Genomic DNA, 27,005 nt, shown 5'->3' on the forward strand with positions numbered 1-27,005 from the left:
CCAGGCCGCTCCTTATCTTGACATTTGCCCGAATTCAAGTGAGGTCTCCCGAGGCATCTTAAATCCTAGATGTTGAGCTAAGGGTATAAATTCCAAAGTGCACTGCCCATTCAGAATTCACTTTATCTTTAACCCTGCCTCCTGTAACCCTGTGTACTTTGCTCTATATGCCAGTATGTTCCTGAATATTATGTGTTGAGCAAAAATCACATTAGAAATATAGCGCATATGTTTCCTCTAAAGACTCTTCTATGGGTCCTTTAGTGGAGCAAAGCTTTGAGGACAGAGATTGATCAATACCAAGTTAAAAAAATTAAATGTAGCAAATACAGATTGCAATATTTCAGCTCAAGTCTGTGATCCACACATCTTAGTTTTTCTGCAATCGTTCAATTTCTGTTAAGGAGTGCGTGCGTGCTCAGTCGCTCAGCCGTGTCCAGCTTTTTGCGACCCTATGGACTACAGCCCGCCAGGCTCCTCTGTCCATGGGATTCTCCAGGCAATAATACTGGATTGGGTTGCAGTGTCTTCCTACAGGGGATCTTCCTGACCCAGGGATTGAAACCATCTCTCTTAAGTCTCTGTATTGGCAGGCGGGTTCCTTAACACTGGTGCCACCTGGGAAGCTCTCTGTTAAGGCAGACATACGTAAAACCTCCCTCAAAGAATTTCCTTAGCCACCAACATGATTTGTTGCAAAGGACTTTGTTGCATGTAGGAGTGGTGTCGAAGTGGGAAACAGTCTTCCATAGCCCCATCAAGTTTTCTTCAGACCTGGTAAGGAATAGATGGATCAGGATAATCCTAGAGTATCCTAGAGCAGCCTGGGAGTAAGTTGACCATGAGCTGGACCTAGAGGAAAGTTGCGTTGGGATGAGGAATGACCCAGCAGATGACTATATGGATACATGGCCCGAGTAGACATGGTCCCCATCCTCCGCTCCCCTGGTAATACTTCAGCTTATTGAATCTTAGAGGCATCCTTGGGGAGCAAGGAGGAAAATCTGAATTACTTGAAATTAAGTTCTTGTCCCTAAAGGTAAAAGACTTCATAAGAAAAATTAACTTCAGTTACAGAGGGGAAAAAAAGAAAATGATATATATTTTTTTCCATACGGAGTTTGTGGCCTAAAAGCCATTCCATCAGAAATAAGTTTTCATATCTTGAGGTTGTTTGAATTGGAAGCCCATGTGCTTTTACTGAAGTCATTTATTTATTATTTAAGTCAATTATTAAGAAGTAGAAGATTCTAGAACTTTCTATGTCAGCTCGAGGCCATGAGTGTCCATGATACAGACAGGGAATAGTAATAATTTAGGGTAGAAATGAGGAACAGCATCTTATTTTCTGCTTCTGAACTTTGAGTGATTACAACTTTTCTCATGTAATTGATCTTCCTGTATTGGGAAATGCCTGGTTGATTTTTAAACAATGCTTTGCATCCCAGTAATTCCAGTCCTCAAATTTTTGTATAATCGCAGGGTCTGCTGTAATTTATGTGTGCTTTCCTGGGTGTGAAATGATCATAGACTCCCCTGGAGTAAGGCACTTCACTTATACCAGATAGAAAGACACAGGAAATGTTGGGAAATAATATGGCAACTTATTAAAAATACACACAAAATACACAACACAAACCCTGACTCGTTGAGGAAGAATGATGACTTCACATCGCTGATATTCTGACCCTGATTCCACACAGAACTGGCATTCTGCTGATTAGGGGATTGAAAATTCTGCAGAATTTCTAGAGAAGCCGTTTGTCGGGGTATTTTTTTAAGATTATTCAGTCATCATCTTGGTAAGTGGTTGGGCCGTTGGCCAATTGCACAAGTAAAAGTCCCAGCATTCTTTCCTTTTTCTTCACCCTAAGGTGGTGCTAGTGGTAAAGAACCTGCCTGTCAATGCAGGAGACATGAAGGATGTGAGTTCGATCCCTGGGTTGGGAAGATCCCCTGGAGGAGGCCTCGGCAACCCACTCCAGTATTCTTGCCTGGCGAATCTCATGGATATTGGAGACTGGTGGGGCTACAGTCCTTGGGGTCACAAAGAGTTGGACAAATGTTCATTCAAAGGAGGCACCCAAGTGGAGCTGGGGAAGCGAGAGGAGAAAAAGGAGGGAGCCAGTGCAAGGAGTGGTGAGCTCTGTTCTGATGGAAATCTCTCCCCAAACCTCCCCTCTCCTGTGACGCTACTGATATTTTTGGCACCATTCAGTGAAACTCACTCTCCTGTTTAGAACCTTCCAGAGGCCTCCCACGATGCCCGATCCACTTCCTCTGCCCTTCTGGGCTGGCATCCTTCTCCACCATCTCCTTCTGGACTCTCTGCCTCACAGACACACTGGCATTTCTCTAGTTCTCAAATACAACAATCCACTCATTCTTGCTTCAGGACTTTCCACCTGCCATTCTTTGTCTTGTTACCCAGGAATAGCTGGATTTAATACTAAATTCTCATGCCTACCCTGTGGGAAGTGGTGCCCTTTCACACCTGGCATCCAGTGATTCCTCACTACTCTTTATTTCCTTCATAGCACTGTATTTTCACAGTCTGAGGTGAAAGTCACTTAGTCGCGTCCAACTCTTTGCAACCCCAGAATTCTCCAGGCCAGAATACTGGAGTGGGTAGCTGTTCCCTTCTCCAGGGGATTTTCTCAACCCAGGTATCAAACCCAGGTCTTCTGCATTGCAGGCAGATTCTTTACCAGCTGAGCCACCAGGTAAGCCCAAGAATACTGGAGTGGGTAGCCCATCTCTTCTCCAGCAGACCTTCCCAACCCAGGAATCAAACTGGGGTCTCCTGTATTGAAGGCGGATTCTTTACCAGCAGCATTTCAGATTAAGCTCATGTTTGTTTATCTGTTTTTCTTACAAGACTATATGCTCTATGTGGATAAAGATACCAACCCCCTTGTCTACTATTCAAAGTAGACGAGTGCCTTTTATCTATTTATTTTTTGACCATGCAGTGTATGGGATTCTACTCCCTCGTCAAGGGTCGGACCTGCACCCACCGCAGTGGGAGCACAGAGTCCTAACCACTGGACCACCAGGGAGGTCTTAATAGATACGTATCTGTTAGCTATGTGCCTCCTTCAAATGACCTTTCCCCAAATTAATCACTCTCTCCCACATCCTTGTCCCAGCTTTTGCTTCTGGAGGAACTCAGTCTAAGATGCAAGACCAGCAGGATTTGCTAACAGATCATGCATGCGTGCTAAGTCACTTTGGTCGTGTCCGACTCTTTGTGACCCCATGGACTGTAGCTCACCAGTCTCTGATGTCCACGGGATTCTCCAGGCAAGAATACTGGAGTAGATTGCTGAGCCCTCACACACACACACACACACACACACACACACACACACACACACACACACATTCTTTATACAGATTCTTTTCCCTTACAGATTATCAGAAGATACTGAGTATAATTTCCTGTGCTATACAGTAGAGCCTTGCTTGTTATCTATTTTCTATAGAGTAATGTGTATCTATTGAGTGTCTTACAGAAAGTTCTCAGTAGGTATTTATTGAATGAACAGGTGAATGAATTTCATCCTGTCGGCGCCCTGGTTTTCCTGACTATATCACGGCTAACTCCAGACTCACATTTTATGTAATGACTCTCTCTTTCCACGGCTGAAACTCTGAAAGCCACAGCATCCTGAGACTGTGTTCTTGCCATGCAACCCGGCCCAGCTCTTCCAATCCCACACTTCACTCAGAGCACCACAGAAAAGAGAGAAAATGCAAATCTGGACCCTGAACTTAACCTGAATTTTTAAAATCAATGAAATTTCACAGTCTGGTAATTTCTTTCCACCCAAATGCCCTCTTTGACGGAGGACAAAAAGGCTTTTTTGGACAGAACATTTTGGTTGGTAGAATATAAATTGGAAAAGAAATGTCATAATTTGCTTCATTCTTTGAAACATTATCTAATGTTCTCCCTAAAAGAGAATGGTAACAGGATAACCTGACTTTCCTCTTCTTCTCAGTTCTATTTTGCAAACCCTTCTGGATCCAAATTTATTATTTTTTTATTATTTTTCATTGAATTATCATAGATTTAAAATAGTGTGTTAGTTTCAGATGTATAGCAAAATGATTCATATGTGCACATATATGGCATATACATATATACATTTATTTATATATACACGTGTGCATGCCAGTTGCTTCAGTCGTGTCTGACTTTTTAGGACCCCGTGGACTGCAGCCCACCAGGCTCCTCTCTCTATGGGATTTTCCAGGCAAAATTAGTGGAGTGAGTTTCCATGCCCTCCTCCAGGGGATCTTTCTGACCCAGGGATTGAACCCGCATCTCCTGTGCCTCCCGTGTGGCAGGAGGATTCTTCACCTGCTGAGTGATTGGGGAAGCCCTCACACACATGCACACGCACACGCACACACACACACACACACACAAGCTTTTACATATTATTTTCCATTACAGATTATTACAAGATACTGAGTATAGTTTCTTGGGCTATACAGTGGGACCTTGCTGGTTACCTATTTTCTGTATAGTAATACTTTGGCCACCTCATGCAAAGAGTTGGCTGATTGGAAAAGACCCTGATGCTGGGAGGGATAGGGGGCAGGAGAAGAACGGGACGACAGAGGATGAGATAGCTGGATAGCATCAGCGACTCAATGGACGTGAGTTTGAGTGAACTCCGGGAGTTGGTGATGGACAGGGAGGCCTGGCGTGCTGCGATTCATGGGGTCTCAAAGAGTTGGACACGACTGAGCTACTGAACTGAACAGAACTGATTGTGTATCTATTAAACATACACTCCTTATTTATTCCTCCCCCAGTTTCTACTTTGGTAACCATATGTTAGTTTTCTATGCCTGTGAGTCTGTTTGTTTTGTGAATAAGTTCATTTGTAGATCCAAATTTTTAAGCAAGCATCTCCACGTCAGAGAATTCCTGAAATAGGACTTGACTCTCAAAGCCTTTGGGTTTTCTTTTTCTTTATTTACTTGTTGTTTAGAAGGGCTTACTAAACCTTTCTGAACCCACACTTAGGAAAATCACCCAAGTTTTGTTTCTTCCAGCTGGAAGTTTTGAGATGCAGAGACCAATTCAAAACACTAGTATTTGGCCAATGGCTTGAACAAAACACTTGGAAAAAATGCTCATTTTAAGAGCCAACATATTATCTGGGCCTTTGGCTTCCATCCCCAGTAGACCTGTGTCTTCCACTGTTGTGAGGAAAGAGAGAGTGAATTTTTTATTTGTGTGAATCCATTTTCCTGCCTCTGGGAAATCAGTCTCTCCAGCCATGCATTTCTCCAGTGGCTGGTCCCTGATGCACGCTCGTCTCTCTGTGCAGGGTCCTTGAATCTGTGCTTCCCTCTGCCTGGTGCTTTATCTGGATCACACACTAGTGCCTCTAAGGTATCTCATGCTTCAGGTTTCATGTCCTCAGAGTGGCCTTCCTTGACCTCCATGGCCGCCTTGAGTGTCCCATCAGAACTGTCCTTGCCCCACTGAACTCTTTTTTTGTTGTTGTTGTTGTTGAAACTTTTGCAAAGGTCTGTGTGAGGAGTTTCCCCAGTGATCCAGTGGTGAAGAACCTGCCTTGCAGTGCAGGGGATGCATGTTTGATTCCTGATCAGGGAACTAAGATCCCACATATCTTGGAGCAACCAAACCTGTGCACCACAACTAGAGAGTCCATGAGCCACAAAGAAGACCCAACACAGCCAAAATAAATAAATAAATTTTAAAAAATAAAAGGTCTATGTGAAGAGTTGACTCATTGGAAAAGACTCTGATGCTGGGAGGGATTGAGGGCAGGAGGAGAAGGGGATGACCCAGGATGAGATGGCTGGATGGCATCACGGACTCAATGGACGTGAGTCTGAGTGAACTCCGGGAGTTGGTGATGGACAGGGAGGCCTGGCGTGCTGCGATTCATGGGGTCGCAAAGAGTCAGACACGATTGAGCGACTAAACTGAACTGAACTGAACTGAACTGATGTGAATATTTGATTAATATTCATAATGAAGAGTGCCCAGATCCAGATCTCTGGGTACCATGCCCCATCTGCCCAATTTCCATCTTCTTTCCCTTCCAAGGTCCAGCACCTGAGACTTTCTCAGCGAATCCCACTTTGCCTACCTGTGCAGATGCCAGAACACGCCTGGGATCTACATCCTCCCAGTTCCATTCAGTCGCTCAGTCGTGTCCGACTCTTTGCGACCCCATGAACTGCAGTACACCAGGCCTCCCTGTCCATCACCAACTCCCGGAGTTCACTCAGACTCACGTCCGTCGAATCAGTGATGCCATCCAGCCATCTCATCCTCTGTCATCCCCTTCTCCTCCTGCCCCCAATCCCTCCCACCATCAGAGTCTTTTCCAATGAGTCAGCTCTTCGCATGAGGTGGCCAAAGTACTGGAGTTTCAGCTTTAGCAAGGCAACCCTTAACCAGAGTTACAGGAGCTCGCTCATGTCACAGCTTAGCCTTGAACGCCTCCCTATCTTGCTTTCTTAGTTTCATGCCCAGTGGTGTGTGCATGCTAAGTTGCTTCAGTTGTGTCCGACTCTTTGTGACCCTATGGACTGTAGCCTGCCAGGCTCCTCTGTCCATAGGATTCTCCAGGCAAGAGTACTGGAGTGGGTTGCCATGCTCTCCTCCAGGATCTCTCCCATCCAGGGACTGAGCCCTCGTCTCTTGCATCTCCTGCATCACTGCCAGGTTATTATTAGTGAGCCACCGCATGTCCAGTGGAAGAACCAGAGAAGGCCTGAAGAGGAAAGTGTGCGCTAGGCTCAGTTCCCTGCAAGTTTCTTATCTCAGGAATTTCAGACCCTCAGTTCCCTGCTGCCTCCAAAGTCCTGCATATAGTTTTTGTCAGTTCAGCCCAGTGAGCCTGCTGCACACTCTGGGATGTCATATCTCCTGCAGTCTCTGAGAAACACAGTATGATAGATAACACCCCCAGGGGACAGTGCGGGGACCAGTGTGGGCCAAGCCTCAGTACCCAATCCCCTTCTCTGGGATCTTTGCCTCCTCTCTCGATAACCTGTGATACAGACCAGGGTTCTTGGCCTCCTTACTAAATAGAAATTGATCAGAGGCCAGACAAGAAATTCAAACAAGGCTTTATTGGGGCCCCTGCTACAACAGGAGGGAGTGAGAATAAGCAACAAGCTCCTTGCTCACCAGCTTCCCAAGGTGGGAGTGAGCTGGTTCCTTACATGGGGTGAGGGTAGGGGTGTGTTCAGAGGTCAGGCTGGAGGTGTGGCCTAGGTGGTCTGCCCACCCTTTAGGTGGTATTGAGTGCAGGGGGCATACGAAGTACCCTGCTTTTGCTCCCAACACCCTGTTTTTGCTCTGGGTTCTGCCGAAGTGGCAGTTGCATTTTTTTGGTTTCTTGTGTCTTGTGGTCCATAATTTGCCCCAGCTGCACATGCACAGTTAGTTTTAGTCCCTTACAGTTCCTTTGTATTTTGTTGCTCGAGAAACTGTTTGTCCAGGTGCAAACACTGCAGCAAAGGGTCTCAGGTCCCAGGTCCAAGCTTGTCTCAAGCGCAGTTGCTCTCCAACGCCTTGAAACAGCTGGTTTTTGAGCTTCTGGCCACTTGTGTCATTATTATCTATGGAAGAGCTATTTTCTTAAAAAATTTATGTATTTATTTTTGTGTTTCACTGGCTCTTTGTTACTGCATGCAGGCTCTTCTCCAGTTGCGGTGTGTGGGCTTCTCATCGCAGTGGCTTTTCTTATCACTGAGCACGGGCTTCTAGGGATCGAGATCTTCAATGGCTGCGGCACATGGGTTTAGCTTTCCCGAGGCATGCAGGATCTTCCCGGACCAGAGATGGGATCCGAGCCCCTGCATTGGCAGGCAGATTCTTAACCACTGAGCTACTACGGAAGTCCGGAAGAGCACTTCTGTAAGAGCAAGCCCAGAAAGCAGGCTACTCACTGATTCAAGCTGGCCAACCTCAGCACCTTTCACCTCATCTTCCAGGTTTGCCCTCGGGGGAAAGTTGTAAAGTGCAGCTTCCTTTTGGAAAGTGCAGCTGAGGCTGTACACTTGGAAACAAATGGTGCTCTTGTTCAAAGGAGAGCTGAAGCTTTTCCTCCAGGTGGGAGCATACAGACAAGTAACGACTGGGCTGGATTTTAGTCCCCCATCTCCCTCTCCCCCGAGGGGTCCTCTCCTGCAGCCCACAGTCTGTTCCACCCACTTGGGAGCCTGATCACCTCCAATCGAGGGCTGTGGAACCTTTCCTGTTAATTATACTTAAAAATCAATATTTGCACTTTGATCTCAACTGTGGAAGAAAAAAGAAATGTGAGGGCAAAAATCTTAGCGGGACATTAGCAAAGCTCCAACAGGGGTGAACTGGGTCATTTTTACAAATGATTTACAGTACTCTTGGGCTACTTTTAAAATCAGAAAGATACTTTAAAAGTCATATTGATAATGATATACTTTCAAAATATGAATAAAACTATGGAAAATTATGTCCATCATTTGGGGAAAAACACTGCAGCATGTGTAGAAGATGAGCTATTAATTTTTATTTCTAGGAGGAGGGACCAGAGGCCTTTTTTCCTTCATTTCTTCTACTTTTCTTCTTTTTCTGGATTTTGTATCATGACCTTGAATTACTCTTTTTGTCGGTTTTATTACATTTTTAACACAAGAAAAGATATGTGAAGCTTGTATTAGTGTAATAATTAAGACCAGTCTTTGGAGACATGATCTTGGGTTTGAGCCCTGGCTCGGCTAGTCCCTAGTCTTGACCTTGAGAAGAATGGTCTGAGTCTGTTTCCTCATCTCTAATATGGGGGGGAGGGGTAACACACCCACCTCAGAGAGTCATTGTAAGTGAATGACAACATACATTTAAGGATGTCTAACACTGAGTCTGCCCCAGACTTGTTAAATGGAGTCTCATTATTACTATCCTTGTAGTTATTGTTAATATTTTTAAATTACTATCATAACTTATTATTGACAATAATAAGAATTAATGCTGATAAATATTATAGTTGACCCTCCAACAACATGGGTTTGAACTGTGAGGGTCCACTTGTATGTTATTTTTTTCCATAGTGAATGCTACAGTCTGAAAGATCCGCAGTTGTTGTTTAGTCTGATACAACGAGACCCTGGTCACCTGAAATGATTAACAGAAGATTTTTAATGATTGTTGGAGTCACTAATGTAGACCAGAGTAGCCAAGTACTCCATTTATTCTGATGAGATTCCAGTTTTAAAAGCAGGACAGTTCCAGGGGCAATGGGATCCGTTGGTCCCCACCATGGACTCAGCTCTACGGGCACCAGAGCAGGTGCTCCCCGAGGGAGGAAGGTGCCACCCATCCTCATTGACTCGGGTGCTCAGAACCTGGGTCACTCAGTCCTACCGAGTGGACCACAGAGGTATCTTCCCAAGGCCAGCAGCTGGACCTTTCGGAGTATAACTTGGGGCAGAAATGAAGCAACTAGCGTTAGATTCAGCCACAGTCCTCTTTCTCTTTATGTGAAGCCTGAGTTTTTTAAAAGCAAAATGTGAGTTAGCTAGGCAGAGAGCTTGATTTAGGAGTGGATGTGGTTCCCACAGAGATCTTGCAGGCTGTTTTCTTTTGCTGCATATGTACAGGCACACTGAGGGAGCATAGAACTCTTCTGGTGCCTCAATTAAGAAATACTCACAACATATTAATTCCATTGGCTTCTCACAGACTCCCCCATAATGATATAGACACCAGCCCCAAAGCCCAGGCAAATCCATAAAGACAGAGAGTAGATTGGTGGTTGCCTGGGGCTGGGAATTTGGTTCTGGGAGAAAGGGAAGTGAATCTAACGAGTATGGAGCTTCTTTTGCGGATGATGAAAAGTTTCTAAAATTGATGTGATGCCACTCTGTGAATATACTAAAACCCATTGAATTGTATACTCTAAATGAGTCCATTTCATGTTATGTGAATTATGTCTCAATAAAGCTATTATTAGTATGTTTTCTCAAAAAACTGAAAATAGAGCTACCCTATAACCTAGCTATTGCACTCCTGGCTTTATATCTGAAAAACACAGAAAAACTAATTTAAAAAGATGAGTGAACCCCAATGTTCATAGTAGCATTACACATAATCGCCAAAATATGCACACAATGTAAGTATCCATCAACAGATGAATGGATGAAGAAGATGTGGATAAATGGATAAAGTATATATGGAATACTACGCAGCGATGAAAAGTGAAATTTTGCCATCTGCAATAACATGGATGGACTTGGAGGGTATTATGCTTAGTGAAATAGTTAGACGGACAAACACCATATGATGTCACTTACATGTGGAATCAAAAAAAACCCACAGCAAACCAGTGAATAAAACAAAAAAGAAGCAGACTTGGAGAGAACAATCTAGTAGTTACCTGTGGGGAGAGGGAAGTGGGACAGGGTAAAAGAGGGGGAGGGGATTAGGAGGTACAAACTATTGGGTATAAATAAGCTATAAAGATATACTGTACAACACCAGGGAATGTAGCCAATATTTTGTAATAATTGCAGACAGAAAGTAATCTTTAAAAGTTATTCACAATTTTTTAAAAATTAAAAAAAAACAGCTATTAAAAAAAAAAGCCTCATCTTCAACCAAAATGTTCTCTTCCCTCAACTAGCCAACAGCCACCACAATCCCACTGAAACTTCAAGCAACAATAAATGCAAGACCAGTTAGAACAAAAGTACACCTTTCCCCCCAGATGAGAGTTTCAACACAGTTTCCCGTTCGATGTCAAGGCTCTCTTTCATGTTTGATGTAAATTGGAAGTTCACAAGTGGGGCACCTCTGACCAACGGTATCAGCATCACTCTGGAACTCTTGAGGAATGCACACTTCCCCCTGGTGATCCCGAGCACGTTCAGTTGAGAACCCCTGCAGTAGACAACAGCGGACAGATGACTGAAAGTTTCCTTATGAGGAATTACTTGGATCAGCCAAGAAAGCAAGAGGAAAACAAGCCAACAAACAGAGTATTGTTTTCCTTCCAGCCTAGCAGACAGGTTTATTTCTTCAGCACATTGTACATTTGATGGGGAGAAATAGTAATAGGAGTTAAGTGAAATAAGAGACAGCCCACAAGACACTGACTTGTCAAGCCACGGAAAATGTTTTAATGACAATTGGCATCACAGGTATAAATAAATAGCTCCTTTTTACTGTCTATAATATGTGCTAGAAATATCTTTTGAAAAGGTCCAGTCTAGGTTATGAGGCTTCCAGGACCCTTTCTTAGCTATCACTTTTAGTAATTAAAAAAATAAAAACAGGAAGCAACCCCAGTAGCTGCAGGCACCGCTACGTTGAGAGGATCACGTGACCGCCTGGAGTCTTCCTCGCCAGCGTCTGCAGACGCTGAGAGTCCGGCAGACCGGACTCTGAGGGTTTATGACCCTAGTTTCTCTCTGCCTCATAGGCTTCTCTTTGTGTGTGCTAAATCGCTTCGGTACTGTCCGACTTTCTGCGACCCAATGGACCATAGCCTGCCAGGCTCCACTGTCCATGGGATCACGCTTCACTTTGGATGAATGCATTTTGCAATGTGCTGCTACACAATTAGGCTGTTAAAAAAACCACAGTTGACTGACAATCTAACATAGATTTTTGTCTTTTCCCTTTATGCTGGTATGCCCTGCTCAACAAAGTGAGAAAAACAACAGAAAAGCCCTCCAGCACTTTTTTGATCCTTGCTCATTTCATGATATCAGTGTCTTGGGTCAGGTCTACCCTTTGAGGTTGGCGCTGATTACTGGTGTGGATAGATTCCAGATTGTGGCTCTGACCTCATCTTCTTCTGATAGAAGTATCCCTAGGGCACCACTGATGGAGTCACTGAGGGGTCAGGGGTCCCTGGCTGGGCTCTGTGCAACTGGCCCCTGCCACTGTCCCACCCACTGTTTTCGGCCCTGAGGAGGGTGAAGGTGACCTTCCCCCCATCCCCACAAAGGCTTTGAGAACTCCCTCTAATTGTAGAAACCCAGCAGATATCAACAAGGCTGGATGGATAAAGCAAAGCATCAAACATAATACTTAAAGAATGGATTAACTGACATTGTTTCTAAAAATTTATCTGTTGTATAGGAATATAACTTGTTTAATTTAGGAAAATATATCATTTGATCCTCAGGAATAAACATTAAGCATAAATCAAATGGAAGTCTAAGACACAAAAAGAAAAAAAAGGGAAAAAAGAGAATATGGGAAAAGAAAAGATTATTAAGATGTAAAAATCTTCCAGTCTATCCCAAGAGACAACCCGTATTCAGAAATGTCTCCTCCCCAAGCCCAGGGTGACAGTCAAAGGCTGTCCTTGGAAAAAGAAAATTGAATTAAAATGGAAAATGTCTCTAAGCAGGCCCTAGTTTTATATTTTTGATCCTTTATTAGAAATATAAACAGATGATTACTTCTGTCTCTTTTTATTTGTCTTTTTTTTTTTTTTTTGCTTTTTTTTTAACAAATACTTTTTGGTAGCTTGTCTGGGTTATATTTTGACTCATAAAATAACCTTCCTAATTTGGCCTTGCACAGTTAAACTGTCTCCATCAGCTCCATTCCCAGAGTGTTTTTCTGCCGACTTGAAAGGTCTGCCATCATCGACCTCTGATCACAAAACTGTCCCTTCCCGGCTTCAGAACTTCCAACTATGAATAGTTTCGAAAACGGGGCCCAAAGAGTCTCTGCTGAGTCCCAGTTCTACCGTGGAGCTGAAGGAGGGCGTCCAGGCGCTGGTCCTTCGACCAGAGGGGCCTACACTTTGTCCTTGAACTTCTCCAGATAGTCTCTGAGTTCTTTGGGGGCACCCACGCCCACGTCCTGGCACACCCATTTGATGTCCTCCTCCGTCCCACCCAGGATGGAGTTGACGGTGGGGCAGCCGTCGTCGGCGGGGATGGTGGTGAAGGTGGTGAATTTCACCTTTTTCCTCTTGGAGGTGGGTGAGTGCAGGGGCTCGTGTTTCTGGTCCCTGCCCTGTTTGACCCCCGAGTCGGCTGGCCTGGGGATCTGGCTCTGCCCCTGCTTTTGGGAACCTCCGTTGAGCAGGAGGCGGTTGCTCTCCTCAAAGCCCCCAGGCCCGCGGTCTATGATGGTCGTGTGCTCGTCCTGCGGCGGAGAGCCATCGCCCACGTTCTCCAGGAGCTCTGCCTCATTGCCCAGCCACACCCAGTCATGCGAGTGGGTCACGGAGGCCTGGCCTTCCAGGGGCACCTGCTTGTGCCTGTACTTGAGGGCGAAGGTGGCGCAGTTGATGAGGAAGACGAGGATCGCCAGGCAGAAGACCCCCAGGAGGGCATACATGCCGATCTCCAGATCGCTCAGGCCGCGAGGAGTCTGCACCAGGTCGCCGGCCCCGCGCCCGCCCCCCGCCTGGGGCAGGTCCACCTGCGCAGGGAAGTTGGCGAAGTCGATGGGGATGGTCTGCAGCTGGCCCTCCCCCGCCAGCCGGCCCCCGTCCAGCCGGCTGTTCTTGCCCACCTTGTTGTCCAGCAGTGACTTGGCCGTGGGGTTGCCCCTCCGGAGGACCCCTTCCTCGCGTTCTGCGGAGGAACTGCCGTAGAAGGGTCCTTCCTGGGCCTTCTGCCGCCGGTCGCTGGCGTGGTTCTTGATCTCAGCCTCCTCGTAGTCCACACCTGGGCTGGAGTTGGCGTCGTTCTGCCCGAACTTGACCCTGACGCTCCCCACACCGACCGCCAGGACGCTCTTGCGTTTGGATTTTTGGCAGGCCTCTGCGATGGTCAGGTCCACGCGAACCAGGGGTCCCTGGCCTTCGCCTTCGGCCATCACAGTGGGCCACCTGGGCGAGCGGGGCTGGGGGATGGACACAACGGCCTCGTCCAAGGAGGTGGCCGTCAGGGTGAAGTCCTTGGTGTCGTAGATGTCCAGGGGCGTCACGGAGCCATCGCTGAACTGGAGCCAAGTGCTGACCACAGCTTCCTGTGGGGAGAGAGGCAGTTAGAAAATCCACGGGGGATAGGAGGAGGTGAGAATGGGGGAGACGCCTCTTCTCTTAGGATCCTGCATCCGGCTCCTGCCCCTACCAATCCTAGCGGAGAACCCAAAGACTCGGGCAGGACTGAAAATCCAGACCTGATGTTGGATGAAGCTGGGAGAAAAAACATCCAGGGTTTATATCAAGATCTGAGAGACAGCTTAATTGAAACAAGAACAAAAGCAGATAGGCAATGACAGCTCCAGCATAATCCTTACCAGGGGGAAAAGACCCCATAAAAAGCCCTCACTGAATTAAGGCTCCATTACATTTATTAAGGAAGACTTCACTTGAGCGTGTCCTTGGAGCCTTCACATTTCCTGCCCCTCACTCTGGTGCACCAGCTCTCCTTCTCAGCAGAATCCTTGTGATGACAATGAGTTCAGTGTATTCCATTCTCTGCATAATCCATGGTAACCTTTTCATTTCAAGATCCTTAACCACCACTGCAAAGTCCCTTTTGATACATAAGGTGACTTATTCACAGGGTCTAGGAATTAGATGTGGCAATCTTTGGTGTACCATTATTCCACCTACCATGGGAGTGATGGTAGCTAAGATGTCCATAGTGATTCCTGGGTACCAGCCTCTGTTCTAAGTCATTTTCATTAGCAACTCGTTTAATCTTCCCATCATTATACAAGGTAGATTCTATTATCCATATTTCTCATTCTGCAGGTGAGTAGATTGAAACATGGTAAGGACCCAAGGCTTGCCCAAGTTTGCAGAGCTAACTGACAGAGTTGGGGTTGAGTCCAGGCAGTTTGTCTTGAGTCTTAACCATGGTTGCTAGTTAGTTTCCTGGCTGCCTTTGACTCTGAGGTCACTGACCAGGCCAGGGACTACAGGAGACAACTGTGTTGTGTCTGGAATTCTTCCCAGTCCTCTAAGAACAGGCCCTGAGTGGTCTAATTTTCATTCATCTGGTCATTCCAGGGACATGTATTAAAAGCCTCTTCTGTGTCAGGCCACGTGCCAGCACTGAGTAGTCTTTAGAAAATTGACAGATAATAAACAATACACAGCAGTTTAACTAATGAGAACCTACTGTATAGCTCAGGAAACTCTACTCAGTGCTCTGTGGTGACCTAAATGGGAAGGAAATCCAAAAGAGAGGGGATATGTGTATACATAGAGCTGATTCACTTTGCTGTACAGCAGAAACTAACACAAAATTGTAAAGCAACTATACTCCAATAAAAATTAATTTTAAAAAAGCAATACACAACTGTTTATCACGGCAGGCTGGGATGTTTACTGGAGCTGGGCTGGGGTGTTAGTTCTGCATAAGTTTGACGTGCTAAGTTTTACTTTTAATGTTTGGTTTAATGATAGGGAGGAAAGAAGGTGATTGGAGATCAGGAGAGAGATGGGTGGGTGCTGGCTGTGAAATGACTAGGATAACTCCTATTGGACAATCTACTGGCTGTTATGAAGGAGAAGCAAGAAGCAGAGTAGGGAAGGAAAGGGGCAGTGATCTTGTGGTTGGGAAGAGCTGATGGAACTCCAGGGGTCTGCTATGGGTAAAGGAGCAGTGTTTCTTCTAATTCTGGCCGCTGGACCCTATGACAAAAGGCACAGAGTTTGAAGTGGGAGTTTTGAATTAAATGCATGGATCCATTGCTTCCCTGGGAACATCTTTCTTTAAACCAGTTCTTCTGGGCCTCAGTTTCCCCCAACTGAAAGTGGGAAGGTGAATACAGTAAGTCCCCTACATACAAACAAGTTCAGTCCCAAGAGTGAATTTGTTCATAAGTCCAACAAAGTTAGCCTAGGTACCCAACAAACACAATTGGCTATATACTACTGTACTGTGATAGGTTTATAATACTTTTCACACAAATAATGCATAAAAAGCAAACAATCACGAAAAATAAGGAAAACATTTTTACCTTCACAGTGCAGGAACTTGGAAAGTATAGTACGTCACTGCTGCTTTTGCACTTGCTCCCAGACATCCTGGGCTTGAAATGAAGATACTGCACTGCTGTGCTTTATACAGCAGGGCACAGTAAAGCACACAAAAGCACAACCCCTTGTGGAGGATGCACACATGTGACAATGGACACCAGACACGTGAACTAAGGTACGTGATTGGACATGCAAACACACGTTTGCATCTTTCAAAGTTTAAACCTTGAAGGTTCACGTGTAGAGGACTTAAGTACCTAAAGGTTCTGAGATGAACATCTATTTGGCCCATCCAGTTTCCATTCCTCCTTTCTGACGGGAGCTAGGACACTAATTTTCCTTTCAGACCCATGTCTTTCCTCCATTCGGAGTCCAAGGAGCATGGGTGGGATGGACCCCAGCCTCCAGTTCCAGAAGTGAGCATGTGTCCAAGGTCTGGCCAATCACAACATTCCACTACTCTGATCCCAGTGATTGGCTCAGGAAGGAGCACATGATCCAAACCAGCCAATGGGATGTGATCTCTGGGCTTTTGCTGAAATTAGAGAAGAATTTTATTTCCTCTGGGACTACTGAGTTGGGATGCAAGCTTGGAATGGAGAGTGGCCCTTCTGCAACCACTTAAGTGGTTGCAATCTTAAGCAATCTGCTGGAATCTGAGACCAGCACAGGAGAAAGAAGGTTGACATAGTGAGAGAGAAAGACTCTTAGGAGCATGTGACAACAACAGAGAATGTCATACTCAGCAGATGGCTGAGTATAAACTAGTTTAAAAGTAGGTTCAGTTCAGTTCAGTTGCTCAGTCGTGTCCAACTCTTTGCAACCCCATGAACCGCAGCATGCCAGGCCTCCCTGTCCATCACCAACTCCCAGAGTTCACTCAAACTCATGTCCATCGAGTCGGTGATGCCATCCAGCCATCTCATCCTCTGTCATCCCCTTCTCCTCCTGCCCCCAATCCCTCCCAGCATCAGAGTCTTTTCCAATGAGTCAGCTCTTCAAATGAGGTGGCCAAAGTACTGGAGTTTCAGCTTTAGCATCATTCCTTCCAAAGAACACCCAGGACTGATCTCCTTCAGAATGGACTGGTTGGATCTCCTTGCAGTCCAAGGGACTCTCAAGAGTCTTCTCCAACACCACAGTTCAAAAGCATCAATTCTTCAGCACTCAGCTTTCTTCACAGTCCAACTCTCACATCCATACATGACTGCTGGAAAACCATAGCCTTGACTAGACGGACCTTTGTTGGAAAAGTAATGTCTCTCCTTTTGAATATGCTCTCTAGGTTGGTCATGACTTTCCTTACAAGGAGTAAGTGTCTTTTAATTTCATGGCTGCAATCAGCATCTGCAGTGATTTTGGAGCCCCCAAAATAAAGTCTGACACTGTTTCCACTGCTTCCCAATCTATTTCCCATGAAGTGATGGGACCAGATGCCATGATCTTAGTTTTCTGAATGTTGAGCTTTAAGCCAACTTTTTCACTCTCCTCTTTCACTTTCATCAAGAGACAGAATGTGGTCCACTGGAGAAGGGAATGGCAAACCACTTCAGTATTCTTGCCTTGAGAACCCCATGAAGAGTATGAAAAGACAAAATGATAGGATACTGAAAGAGAAACTCCCCAGGTCGGTAGGTGCCCAATATGCTACTGGAGATCAGTGGAGAAATAACTCCAGAAAGAATGAAGGGATGGAGCCAAAGCAAAAACAATACCCAGTTGTGGATGTGACTGGTGATAGAAGCAAGGTCTGATGCTGTAAAGAGCAATATTGCACAGGAACCTGGAATGTTAGGTCTATGAATCAAGGCAAAAACTAGGTAAAAAATACAAATGCTGCTGCTGCTAAGTCACTTCAGTCGTGTCAGACTCTGTGCGACCCCAGAGATGGCAGCCCACCAGGCTCCCCCGTCCCTGGGATTCTCCAGGCAAGAACACTGGAGTGGGTTGCCATTTCCTTCTCCAATGCATGAAAGTGAAAAGTGAAAGTGAAGTCGCTCAGTTGTGTCCGACTCTTAGCGACCCCATGGACTGCAGCCTACCAGGCTCCTCCTTCCATGGGATTTTCCAGGCTAGAGTACTGGAGTGGGGTGCCATCGCCTTCTACAAAAAAATACAAATAAGAGATGCAAATTCCTAGGAACCAGAAATTAAAAAAGAAGGCATACTACAGTGATACACATAGGTAACTGTTACTGAGATTGCTTGAGGGGGTGTAGAACTATTCAGAAGACCCACCAGCCAGTGGCTGGGATGTTGATACCCACCTGGGCAAGTGTCAGATGGGCATGAGACCTTTAACATAAAGCTAGGTTTCCTCTCCATGTAGGGAGATGAGAAATCCTACCCACTGGATCAGAAACACAGCAAATATGCTCATTTCTGCTCTGAGCACGGGGTGGGAAAATGCCTCCCTGGAAATCAGAACCCCATCCCTTCCCCATAACTGGGTGTGGTGTCTGAAGTTATAGCATCTGATGCTGCAGGAGCTGCAAGCAAAGATGTTAACTTGAAGCTAGACTCACACACATGCAAAAATGTACAGGAATTTCTCAGGAACCACATAGAGCAAAGCAACCATGGCTCAAGAGGTGCCCAAGCAAAAAAGAAAAAAGAAAAAACAATCCCTACAAAAGAAGGCACTACCATGAGAGAGAATCATAAAAAATTCACATACAAAGATCAGAAGACAAGGACAATCAAAATAAAACAAACCAATAACAAAAACTAGTTAATGAAAGACAACAGTTAAAGGGAGTTACAAAGAGTAAAAACTACTCATGGGGAAGACTGGTAAAGAGAACAGGGAGCTGTGGAAAGAACCAAACAGAACTTCTAGATGTGAAAAATCTCCTGGTTGAAATTCATTACTCAGTCTGAATAGCAGATTAGACATGGTTGAGGAGAGAATTAGTTAGTGGGAATTAGTTACTGGGAAACTGAGTCCAGAAATTCACCCAGAACGTAACCTCAGGAACATAAATTGATGAAGCACGGAAAAGGATGGTTGAAGAAATGAGGAAGAGAATGACCAACAGTCTTCTGTTAAGAGTTACAGAAGGAAAGAATATGGGAGAACTTCAAAAGTCAAAGGATTAATGGCTGGACAGTTTCCAGAATTGAGGACAAGTGCCAATAATAAAAATGAAGGCTCCTGAGGACATCCTTGGTGGTGCAAACTCTGCCTTCCAATGCACGCTGTGTGGGTTCTCTCCCTGGTAGGGGAATTAAGATCCCACATGCCATAGGGTGCAGCCAAAATGTTTCTCTTAAAAAAAAAAAAAAACCAACAACTTGTTTTTACAAAGAACATTTCATTTAAAAAAATGGAGGCTTACTTATTTATTTTTTTGGCTATGCAGCTTGGCATGTGGGATCTTAGTTCTCCAACCAGGGATTGAACCTGTATCCCTTTCAGTCAAAGTGTAGAGTCTTAATCACTGGACCGCCAGAGAAGTCCTTAAAAATGGAAGTTTCTGTTGACACCACTGGAGCATCTGGATCTAGCTTTACCTGAAGATTCAAATGCTTGGACATGAACTGATAAATTCTTACATCTGTCTTGGCCAGCCCGAGTTAGGTCTCTATCACTGATGGAAAGCCCAGACTAACACCAGCCTCCTGTTAGGACTGAGCGAGAATGTACCTGAAATCTAAAGATGGTGTGTGCTTGCTGTTGGCATCTGCCCATTACCCCACAAAACCTGCCTGCTCGACTTTCACCTGTCAAACCTGCAAGGTGGTCTTGCCAAGAAGCATTCTAACCTCTGAAACCCACGTGGTCATGCCCACAGCCGAAAGGGCTGAAAAATTAACACCCCCCAGAAACAGCCCTCCACTAAGGGCTGATGGGAAAAGTGATAAATATCCCAGCTTCTTGCCCCTCAGGTATAATGACGCTGCAGTCTTTTCTACACTGGCTGATGGTTTCCCAGGAGATCCAGGCTCCAGTACCCCACAGTGGTGGCTGAGTTGGGAATACACTTTTTTTTTAAAACTTTTTGTCTTATATTGGAGTACAGTCAACTAACGATGTTATGATAGTTTCAGGTGGACAGCAAAGGGATTCAGCCACACATATACATGTATGCATTCTCACCTAAGCTACCCTCCCATCCAGGCTGCCACGTAACATTGAGGAGAGGTCCCTGTGCTATACAGTAAGTCCTTGTTGGTTATCCATTTTAAATATAGCAGTGGGTACATGTTCATCCCAAACTCCCTAACTATTCCTTTGCCCATCCTTCCCCGTGGCAACCACAAGCGCAGGGTACACACTCTTTCGGCTGTCTTACCTTCCTCCCTTCCCTCACTTCCAGACTCCCTTCTAGGGTTCCCTTCACTGCCCAGATGAAGTCCTGGCATGCAGATCCTTATCTCAGGCTCAGCTTCCGGGGGGAACCAAACCTAAGACACGAGTGGCTCAGGAATTTTGTTTCCTGCCCTCCTCTCCTTTAGCTTTATCAACTGAGAAATCACACCATTGGCCAGACTCCCTTCTAAAGCCTCAGCTGAATGCATTCATGCTGTGGGAGACCTCATTTCTCTTGACTATTCTAGCTTTCTTCAGAACTAATAGGGCACGGGGAAGTATAATACGATTGCCCTCATATTCATGGCAAACCTTTGGAATTTCAAAGTTGGAAATATCAAGAACAAGAGGCCAGCCTTCCACACTCCAAGGACTGAGATAAAACACTGTTAACGCACTGTGCCAGTTCATCTTGGCTGACTTTTCATCTAGAGTTCATTTTTCTTTACCAACTCGAGACAGCAAACGAACTTAACATCAAACAAGCCCCCCTGAACAGCAGACAATCCGAATTAAGCCCTCAGAACACTGCAGGCTTGCCAGCATCCATCTCCATCAGCCCTGCTGTGTGACTGAGACCAGGTCTTTCCATTAGCTCATGACAGTAAGGTTGGAACATAGGGGTTGTCTGGGGAGAAGCCAGCACATTTCCCTAAAGATGAGAAATTCTGAAATACTTAAAATAACACACGCCCGGGCATGATTTAGAGCTCCTATTCTTTCAAGAGTCATGTCTGCAAATTGAATGAACTCCATCCATAAATCCCGGTAGGCAGCGCCGGGGCCCTCCAATTACCATCAGCCGATGAAGACAGATGGGTGATACTGGAAGCTGATGGGTGGCCTTGCCCCACGCCAGGGAGGTGGCAATGCCAATCGTCCCCTAATTAATTACCAGTTCTCGGCAAATAGCTTCATGCCTTCTGCTTTGTCTCCCCACTTTCTTCCTCTGCTCTTTCTAAACCAGCCAACACCATGCCAGTGTCCTGTCCCAGGGAGAGGTGAGCAGAGGTGCCAGCACTGTGAGCTGGATGTGGATGAGAACCCCCTACAGGTCCCTGCTGGTGATGCTCTGGAACAAAGCCAGGCGGTGGTGGTTGCTCAGTTGCTAAGTCACGTGTCTTTGTGACCCCATGGACTGCAGCACGGCAGAATCCTCTGTCCCTCGCTATCTCTGGGAGTTTGTTCAAATTCACGGCCATTGAGTCACTGATGCCATCCAACCATCTCATCCTCTGTTGCCCCTTTCTCCTCCTGCCCTCAATCCTTCCCAGCATCAGAGTCTTTTCCAGTGAGTCAGCTCTTTGCATCAGGTGGTCAAAGTATTGGAGTCTCACCTTCAGCAACAGTCCTTCCAATGAATATTCAGGACTGATTTCCTTTAGGACTGACTGGTTAGATCTCCTTGCTGCCCAAGGGACCCTCAAGAGAATTCTCCAGCACCACAGTTTGAAAGCATCAATTCTTCAGTGCTCAGCCTTCTCACATCCATAACATGACTGCAGGAAAAACCATAGCTTTGACTAGATGGACCTTTGTTGGCAAAGTAATGCTTCTGCTTTTTAATACACTGTCTAGGTCTGTCATAGCTTTTCTTCCAAAGAGCAAGTATCTTTCAGTTTCATGGCTGCAGTCTCCATCTGCAGTGATTTTGGAGCCCAAGAAAATGAAGTCTTTCACTGTTCCTACTTTTCCCCCTTCTATTTCCAGGTCCCTGCTGGTGACAGTCTGGAACAAAGCCAGGTAGCAACAGCTGAATTTCTGGAATGGTCCACCCTATTCCTTTGAACCTGAGAACGTGATGAGATGTCCCTCTTATGATGCTATAGGCACAGGTGAAGTTAGGGAGAGCTGCCTAGCTGAGCTGGGTGGGTCTGCTGTAGTCATATGAACATTTGGAAGCAGAAGAGCTTTTCTGGATGGTGACAGAGGGAAACTCAGAGGTTGCAAGCATGGAAAGGACTCTAGTGGTTCTGAAGATGGTGCATGGTGTGGGCAGAGAGAAGGAAGTGGAGAGAGGCTCCCGGCCAGCAGCAACAAACCTAGGAACCTCAGGCATTCAACTGCACAGAGCTGGATTTCGCCAACCATTCCAGTGAGAGTGGAAGTGGATTCGTCCCCAGAGCATCCTGCTACGATGCTCTGCTCTCAGCCTGTGGACCCCAGAGCATGGCATCCCGCTCAGCCCACTTGGATTCCCGACCCACAGAACTGTGAATGACAGTGGGTGTTGTCTGAAGCAGCTGGCTTTCTGAGAGTTTGCTGCCCAGATGGTTCATCCACCTCTGGGCACTGGGTACCACTCTTCCAGTTCATCACAGACCCCACTGCTTGGACTTCCAAGCCACGTGGATTTTACACAGCCAGCATCACTTCCTCCTGGAACGTGGTTTGGCTACCCTGCCCCCATCCCCTTTGGCTAGATCAGGTAAGGACCCCTTACCTGTTTAGGGGCCCGCAGCAGCTCCTCAGCTGTGGCCACAGCTATGACAGCCCTGCTGTTCTCCATGCTGGGGTGGAGGGTGACAGACAGCCCAGCCACGAGCTGGATGGCCAGGTCTGACACCGCGACTTTGTCATCCAACACAGTGACGGTCTTCTCAGCCAGGATGGAGTCGGACAGAGGGGACAGCACCTGGGGGACGGGCAGACACAGACCATCCATCACATCTGCTTCTGGACGGATGTTGGAACCTTTCCCAGCTATGCTTTGCCCATCCCTACAGGGTACAGAATAGAGTGGGAAGGAGCCAGAACTTCCCTCTATACATTATCCTGTGTTATGTGAGAATCAGATAAAGTCACTCTTCCCTGTGACACTCTAGCTCTATCTTTTGGAAACTTGACCTAACTATTAAAATCCATTGTGTCTTTGAAAGGAAATGACCCTCCCCATTTAGATGAAGCCTCTTTGCATACTGCACAAACTGGTCAACCATACGTGGCAGTCCTACTGCCTGGACTCATGAAGAGTGACGCACCAACGGACTCTGTTCAGCCTGAGTCCCATTCTAAGTGAATTAGGCCATCAACCGGGGAACTGAAAAATAGACCGCCTAGTCTCCCCTCCAACCCCGGGTACAATGTATCCTCTGCTGAAATATTACTTTCTGCCTCATTTGTTGTTTAGTTGCTAAGTCCAGTCCAACTCTTTCAGGAACCCATGGGACTCTATCTAGCCTGCCGGATTCCTCTGTCCATGGGATTCTCCAGGCAAGAATACTGGAGTGGGTTGCCATGTCCTTCTCCAGGGCATCTTCCCAACCCAGGGATCCAACCCACATCTCCTGCATTGGCAAGTGGATTCTTTACCACTAGCACCACCTGGGATGCCTTCTGCTTCATCTCATATACCAAATGTTGGACTTGGGATGTCCAGGTGAAATGGTAGAAATATATCAATCTTTCCCACCCGGGGCGGTTGTGAAAGGATCCAGAAGGACACTTCAGAAAGGTGGAGTTGCATACACTACTATACATAAGACAGATAACCAAGAAGGACCTCCTGTACAGAACAGGGAGCTCTACTCAGTACTCTGTGATAACCTACATGAGAAAAAGTCTAACAAAGAAAAGACATATGTATTTGTGTAACTAACTCACTTTGCTGTAACAGCTAGAACTAACACAACAATGTAGATCAAACTATCCTTCAGTAAAATTAAACAAACAAACAAACAAAAACCCTCCACAAAAGGTGGAGTCAGTAGTGTGGGACTCGATGGGCTGAATAAAAGGCCTTCTGTGCCCTCCCATCTGCCCTGAAATCCCACCCTTCTATACATTTCCTTGGGCAAAAGAGACAGCAGGATTTTGAAGAGTTGGTTGAATGACTACGTATAAACTACAGGATGACTTAGGAAAGAAGGGGGGAAAGGAAGAAAGGAAGCCTGCCTTGGCCACTGGCACGCGTATTGCAGAGTGGGGAGCAGGTGCTTTCTAAGAGGGTGTAGGAGGTGCAGACTGGAGAGGGGGCGCCGATGGTGGGGAAGCAGAGGCAGGGTGGGCTGGGGTGGGGGTGGTGGGAATGAAGGATGCAGCAGAGCGTGGGGTCACAGAAGGTGCTAAGCGGTGCAGCACCCCCTTCTCATTTGTTTGGAAGGAGGTTGGGACTCAAAGGGGCTTCCCTGGTGGCTCAGGCAGTAAAGAATCTGCCTGCAGTGCAGAAGACCCAACTTCAATCCCTGAGTCGGGAAGATCCCCTGGAGAAGGAAATGGCAACCCACTCCAGCATTCTTGCCTGGAGAATTCCACGGACAGAGGAGCCTGGTGGGCTTCAGTCCATGGGGTCACAAAGAGTTGGACATGACTGAATGACTATCACTTTCACTCCACTTTACCTGGGACTCAAAGAGCTGGCCCAGACTCACCTTCTGGTGTCCAGAGGATGTCATCAGAGGACCCACCCCTGCTAGCAAACTTCCTCCCTCCAAGGCACACCATGCTCAGTGATGGGTGTGCAGAGGTTCCTGGCTCCAGCTTCCTACCTGGATGGTTGTCATGCCAACCTCCCGTCCGACCAGGATCCTGCTGTCTTGGAGAGTGGCCACATGCGGTTCCTCCAGCTTCATGAAGTCGGCAACCAGGTGGGTGATGTCGAACTGCCAGTCGGGACTGAGCAGGTGGCTCGGCTGGCCCCAGGGGCCAGCCCCTTCGGACACAAACTGGGTGAGGACCCGCACCATGGCGTGCTGGTACTGGAGGGCACAGCCCCGGCCCCGCCGCTCCTCCTCGTCCTCATCCTCGCTGTCTCGTGTGGGCCTGATGGGGAAGGAGAGGAGACTCTCGGGTCAGGGGATAGAATTCATGATGCTCTGGAGTTGCAAAGTAGATACCTCCCCATCAATTGCCAAGAGATAGCATCCCAGGCAAGAGACTCAGGACCACACAGAAGCACCAGCTCTTTTTTAGACAATGCAAAGAAGCTTTATTGTACTTGCCAAAGGAGGAAGGTAAGACTTAATTGGGAAGGAAAGATAAACATCTCTCTCCACTTAACAGCACGACCCCATATCTCCAAGAATTTCCCCATATCCCACCTCCTGTATATGTAGCCCACAAAACACTATCTCTCTCCAAGGCATCTGTTGACAAATAAAAGATGTAAGAGTTAATATTTATTAATACTAAAGCTATACTGTCCATGAAGTAGCTGAGAACGTGTGGCTATTTAAATTTAATTTAAAAGAAGAAAATTAAGCAAATCCCAGCATTATATTTCTCAGTCACTCCATAACCCCTTGTGCTAGTGGCTACTGTATTGGATACTGTGGTTCTAGAACATTCTACCACTGTAGAAAGGTCTATTTGTCAAAGTGGTATGATGCTCTGGAGATGTGCCCATGCTAAGATCTTCATGGATGGATTCTTAACACCATGAGGCAAAACTGTAATTATTCTTATGTCCAGATGAGGAAACCGAGTCAGAGATGTTGGGTGGCTGGCCCAAATTCACAAAGCTAGCAAGCAGCCAAGCTTGGATTTGAAACCAGCAAGGGTCAGTTTTTCCTTCTTCAGGGACATGGAACAAACCCACATCTTGGTCACTTGAGACCACTAAATGGTCTGAAGTCTTGGCTGGATTCACAGCTGTCTTCCTCATCAGAGGAGGACAAATTCCTTCAAGTTCATTCTATGAAAGTAGACTTACCATCTCATTGTCCTATTTATCTTTCTTGAGATAGACACTACTTGTTCCTTAAAAATCAAGACTCTGGTGCCTGGGAGACAGTCAGGAAAATATCCCTGATGGTTTATGATGGAAGATGTCATACAGGAAACCAATAATTCAGCAACAACTGCTATGTAGTTGACCTGGGGGCCACCGAGCTGAGGAAACAAGACTCCAGATTCCCACACAGGATGATCCAGAGTCACATGGAATAGAAGTTTTTCTTTTGGTTTAAGCGCAGACAGCACCCCGATGGTCCAATATAAATACATTTAGATTTTATCCAATAATTTGATATGCACAGAGTTTTTTTTAAGATTATAGATATTCACCCAGAACAGAAAAGGAATCGCTGTTTCACATAGAGAAAATAAGCCCAAATTTAATTCTCTGGGGGTTGAAAGGCTAGAAAACTATGTTGCTTTTGCGGCTTCCTTCTGGAGGGGCACTTTCAGGAGAGAGATTACTAGGAGCCCATGCAGAGTGCAAACAATTGGATCTGATACTGACGTGGCAGCTTAGCAGCCTTCCTGCCTGGCTGGGTTATCCTGAGTCTTGGTTTTCCCAGAGGATTGTTGTTAGGCTGCAGAGGCATGCACACTTCGCATCATGTGATCACCATGGTAACAGCATCGCCTGGGCCCTGCACTGCCTCCTGCATTGACTCCTTTGTTGACATCAGTATCCATAGCCGTTGCCGTCATGGTTCTGATGTGTCTCCCCATCCCGGACTCACCTCTTGCTGGCCACGATGGGCACCCTCCAGCCTTTAATCTGGCTCAGCTCCGTGTCAGAGACCTCGATCTGCAGGGGCAGTCGGGGCACCCATACGGTGACGTGCAGGGGGGCACTTAGGTGCTGGTATGTGAAGTTCACCACCACATCCACCTTGCCTTTCATCTCTTTGCCATTGACAAAGACATAGTCACAATGGTCAGACACCTGCCAAGAGAGAGGGGATGGAGGAGGAGTTCTTTGGGATCTGAAGACCACCTTTCAGCCATTTGTCCTTGTCTCTAGCAAAGCACACAGGCTTAATGTAGGTTCTCCTCAATGCGGAGACTGAGACAAGGAT

At 46.3% G+C, this 27,005-nt stretch overlaps 1 protein-coding gene across 1 annotated transcript in view; it reads right to left on the minus strand.

Moving 5' to 3' along the window:
- Nucleotides 1-7,658: 7,658 nt before the first annotated feature.
- The window catches only part of TMEM132C (transmembrane protein 132C), a 447,599-nt gene continuing 428,252 nt past the window's right edge, over nt 7,659-27,005 (minus strand). Inside the window, exons 6-9 of the mRNA XM_042234506.2 lie at nt 26,667-26,872; nt 24,747-25,020; nt 22,703-22,894; nt 7,659-13,981 (exon numbers count right to left, since the gene is read on the minus strand). Of these exons, the coding sequence (XP_042090440.1) occupies nt 12,797-13,981; nt 22,703-22,894; nt 24,747-25,020; nt 26,667-26,872 (1,857 nt within the window). The 3' untranslated portion in view covers nt 7,659-12,796. The remainder of the gene's footprint in view (nt 13,982-22,702; nt 22,895-24,746; nt 25,021-26,666; nt 26,873-27,005) is intronic.

Source organism: Ovis aries, chromosome 17, assembly GCF_016772045.2.
Source record: "Ovis aries strain OAR_USU_Benz2616 breed Rambouillet chromosome 17, ARS-UI_Ramb_v3.0, whole genome shotgun sequence".
Classification (NCBI taxonomy): domain Eukaryota; kingdom Metazoa; phylum Chordata; class Mammalia; order Artiodactyla; family Bovidae; genus Ovis; species Ovis aries.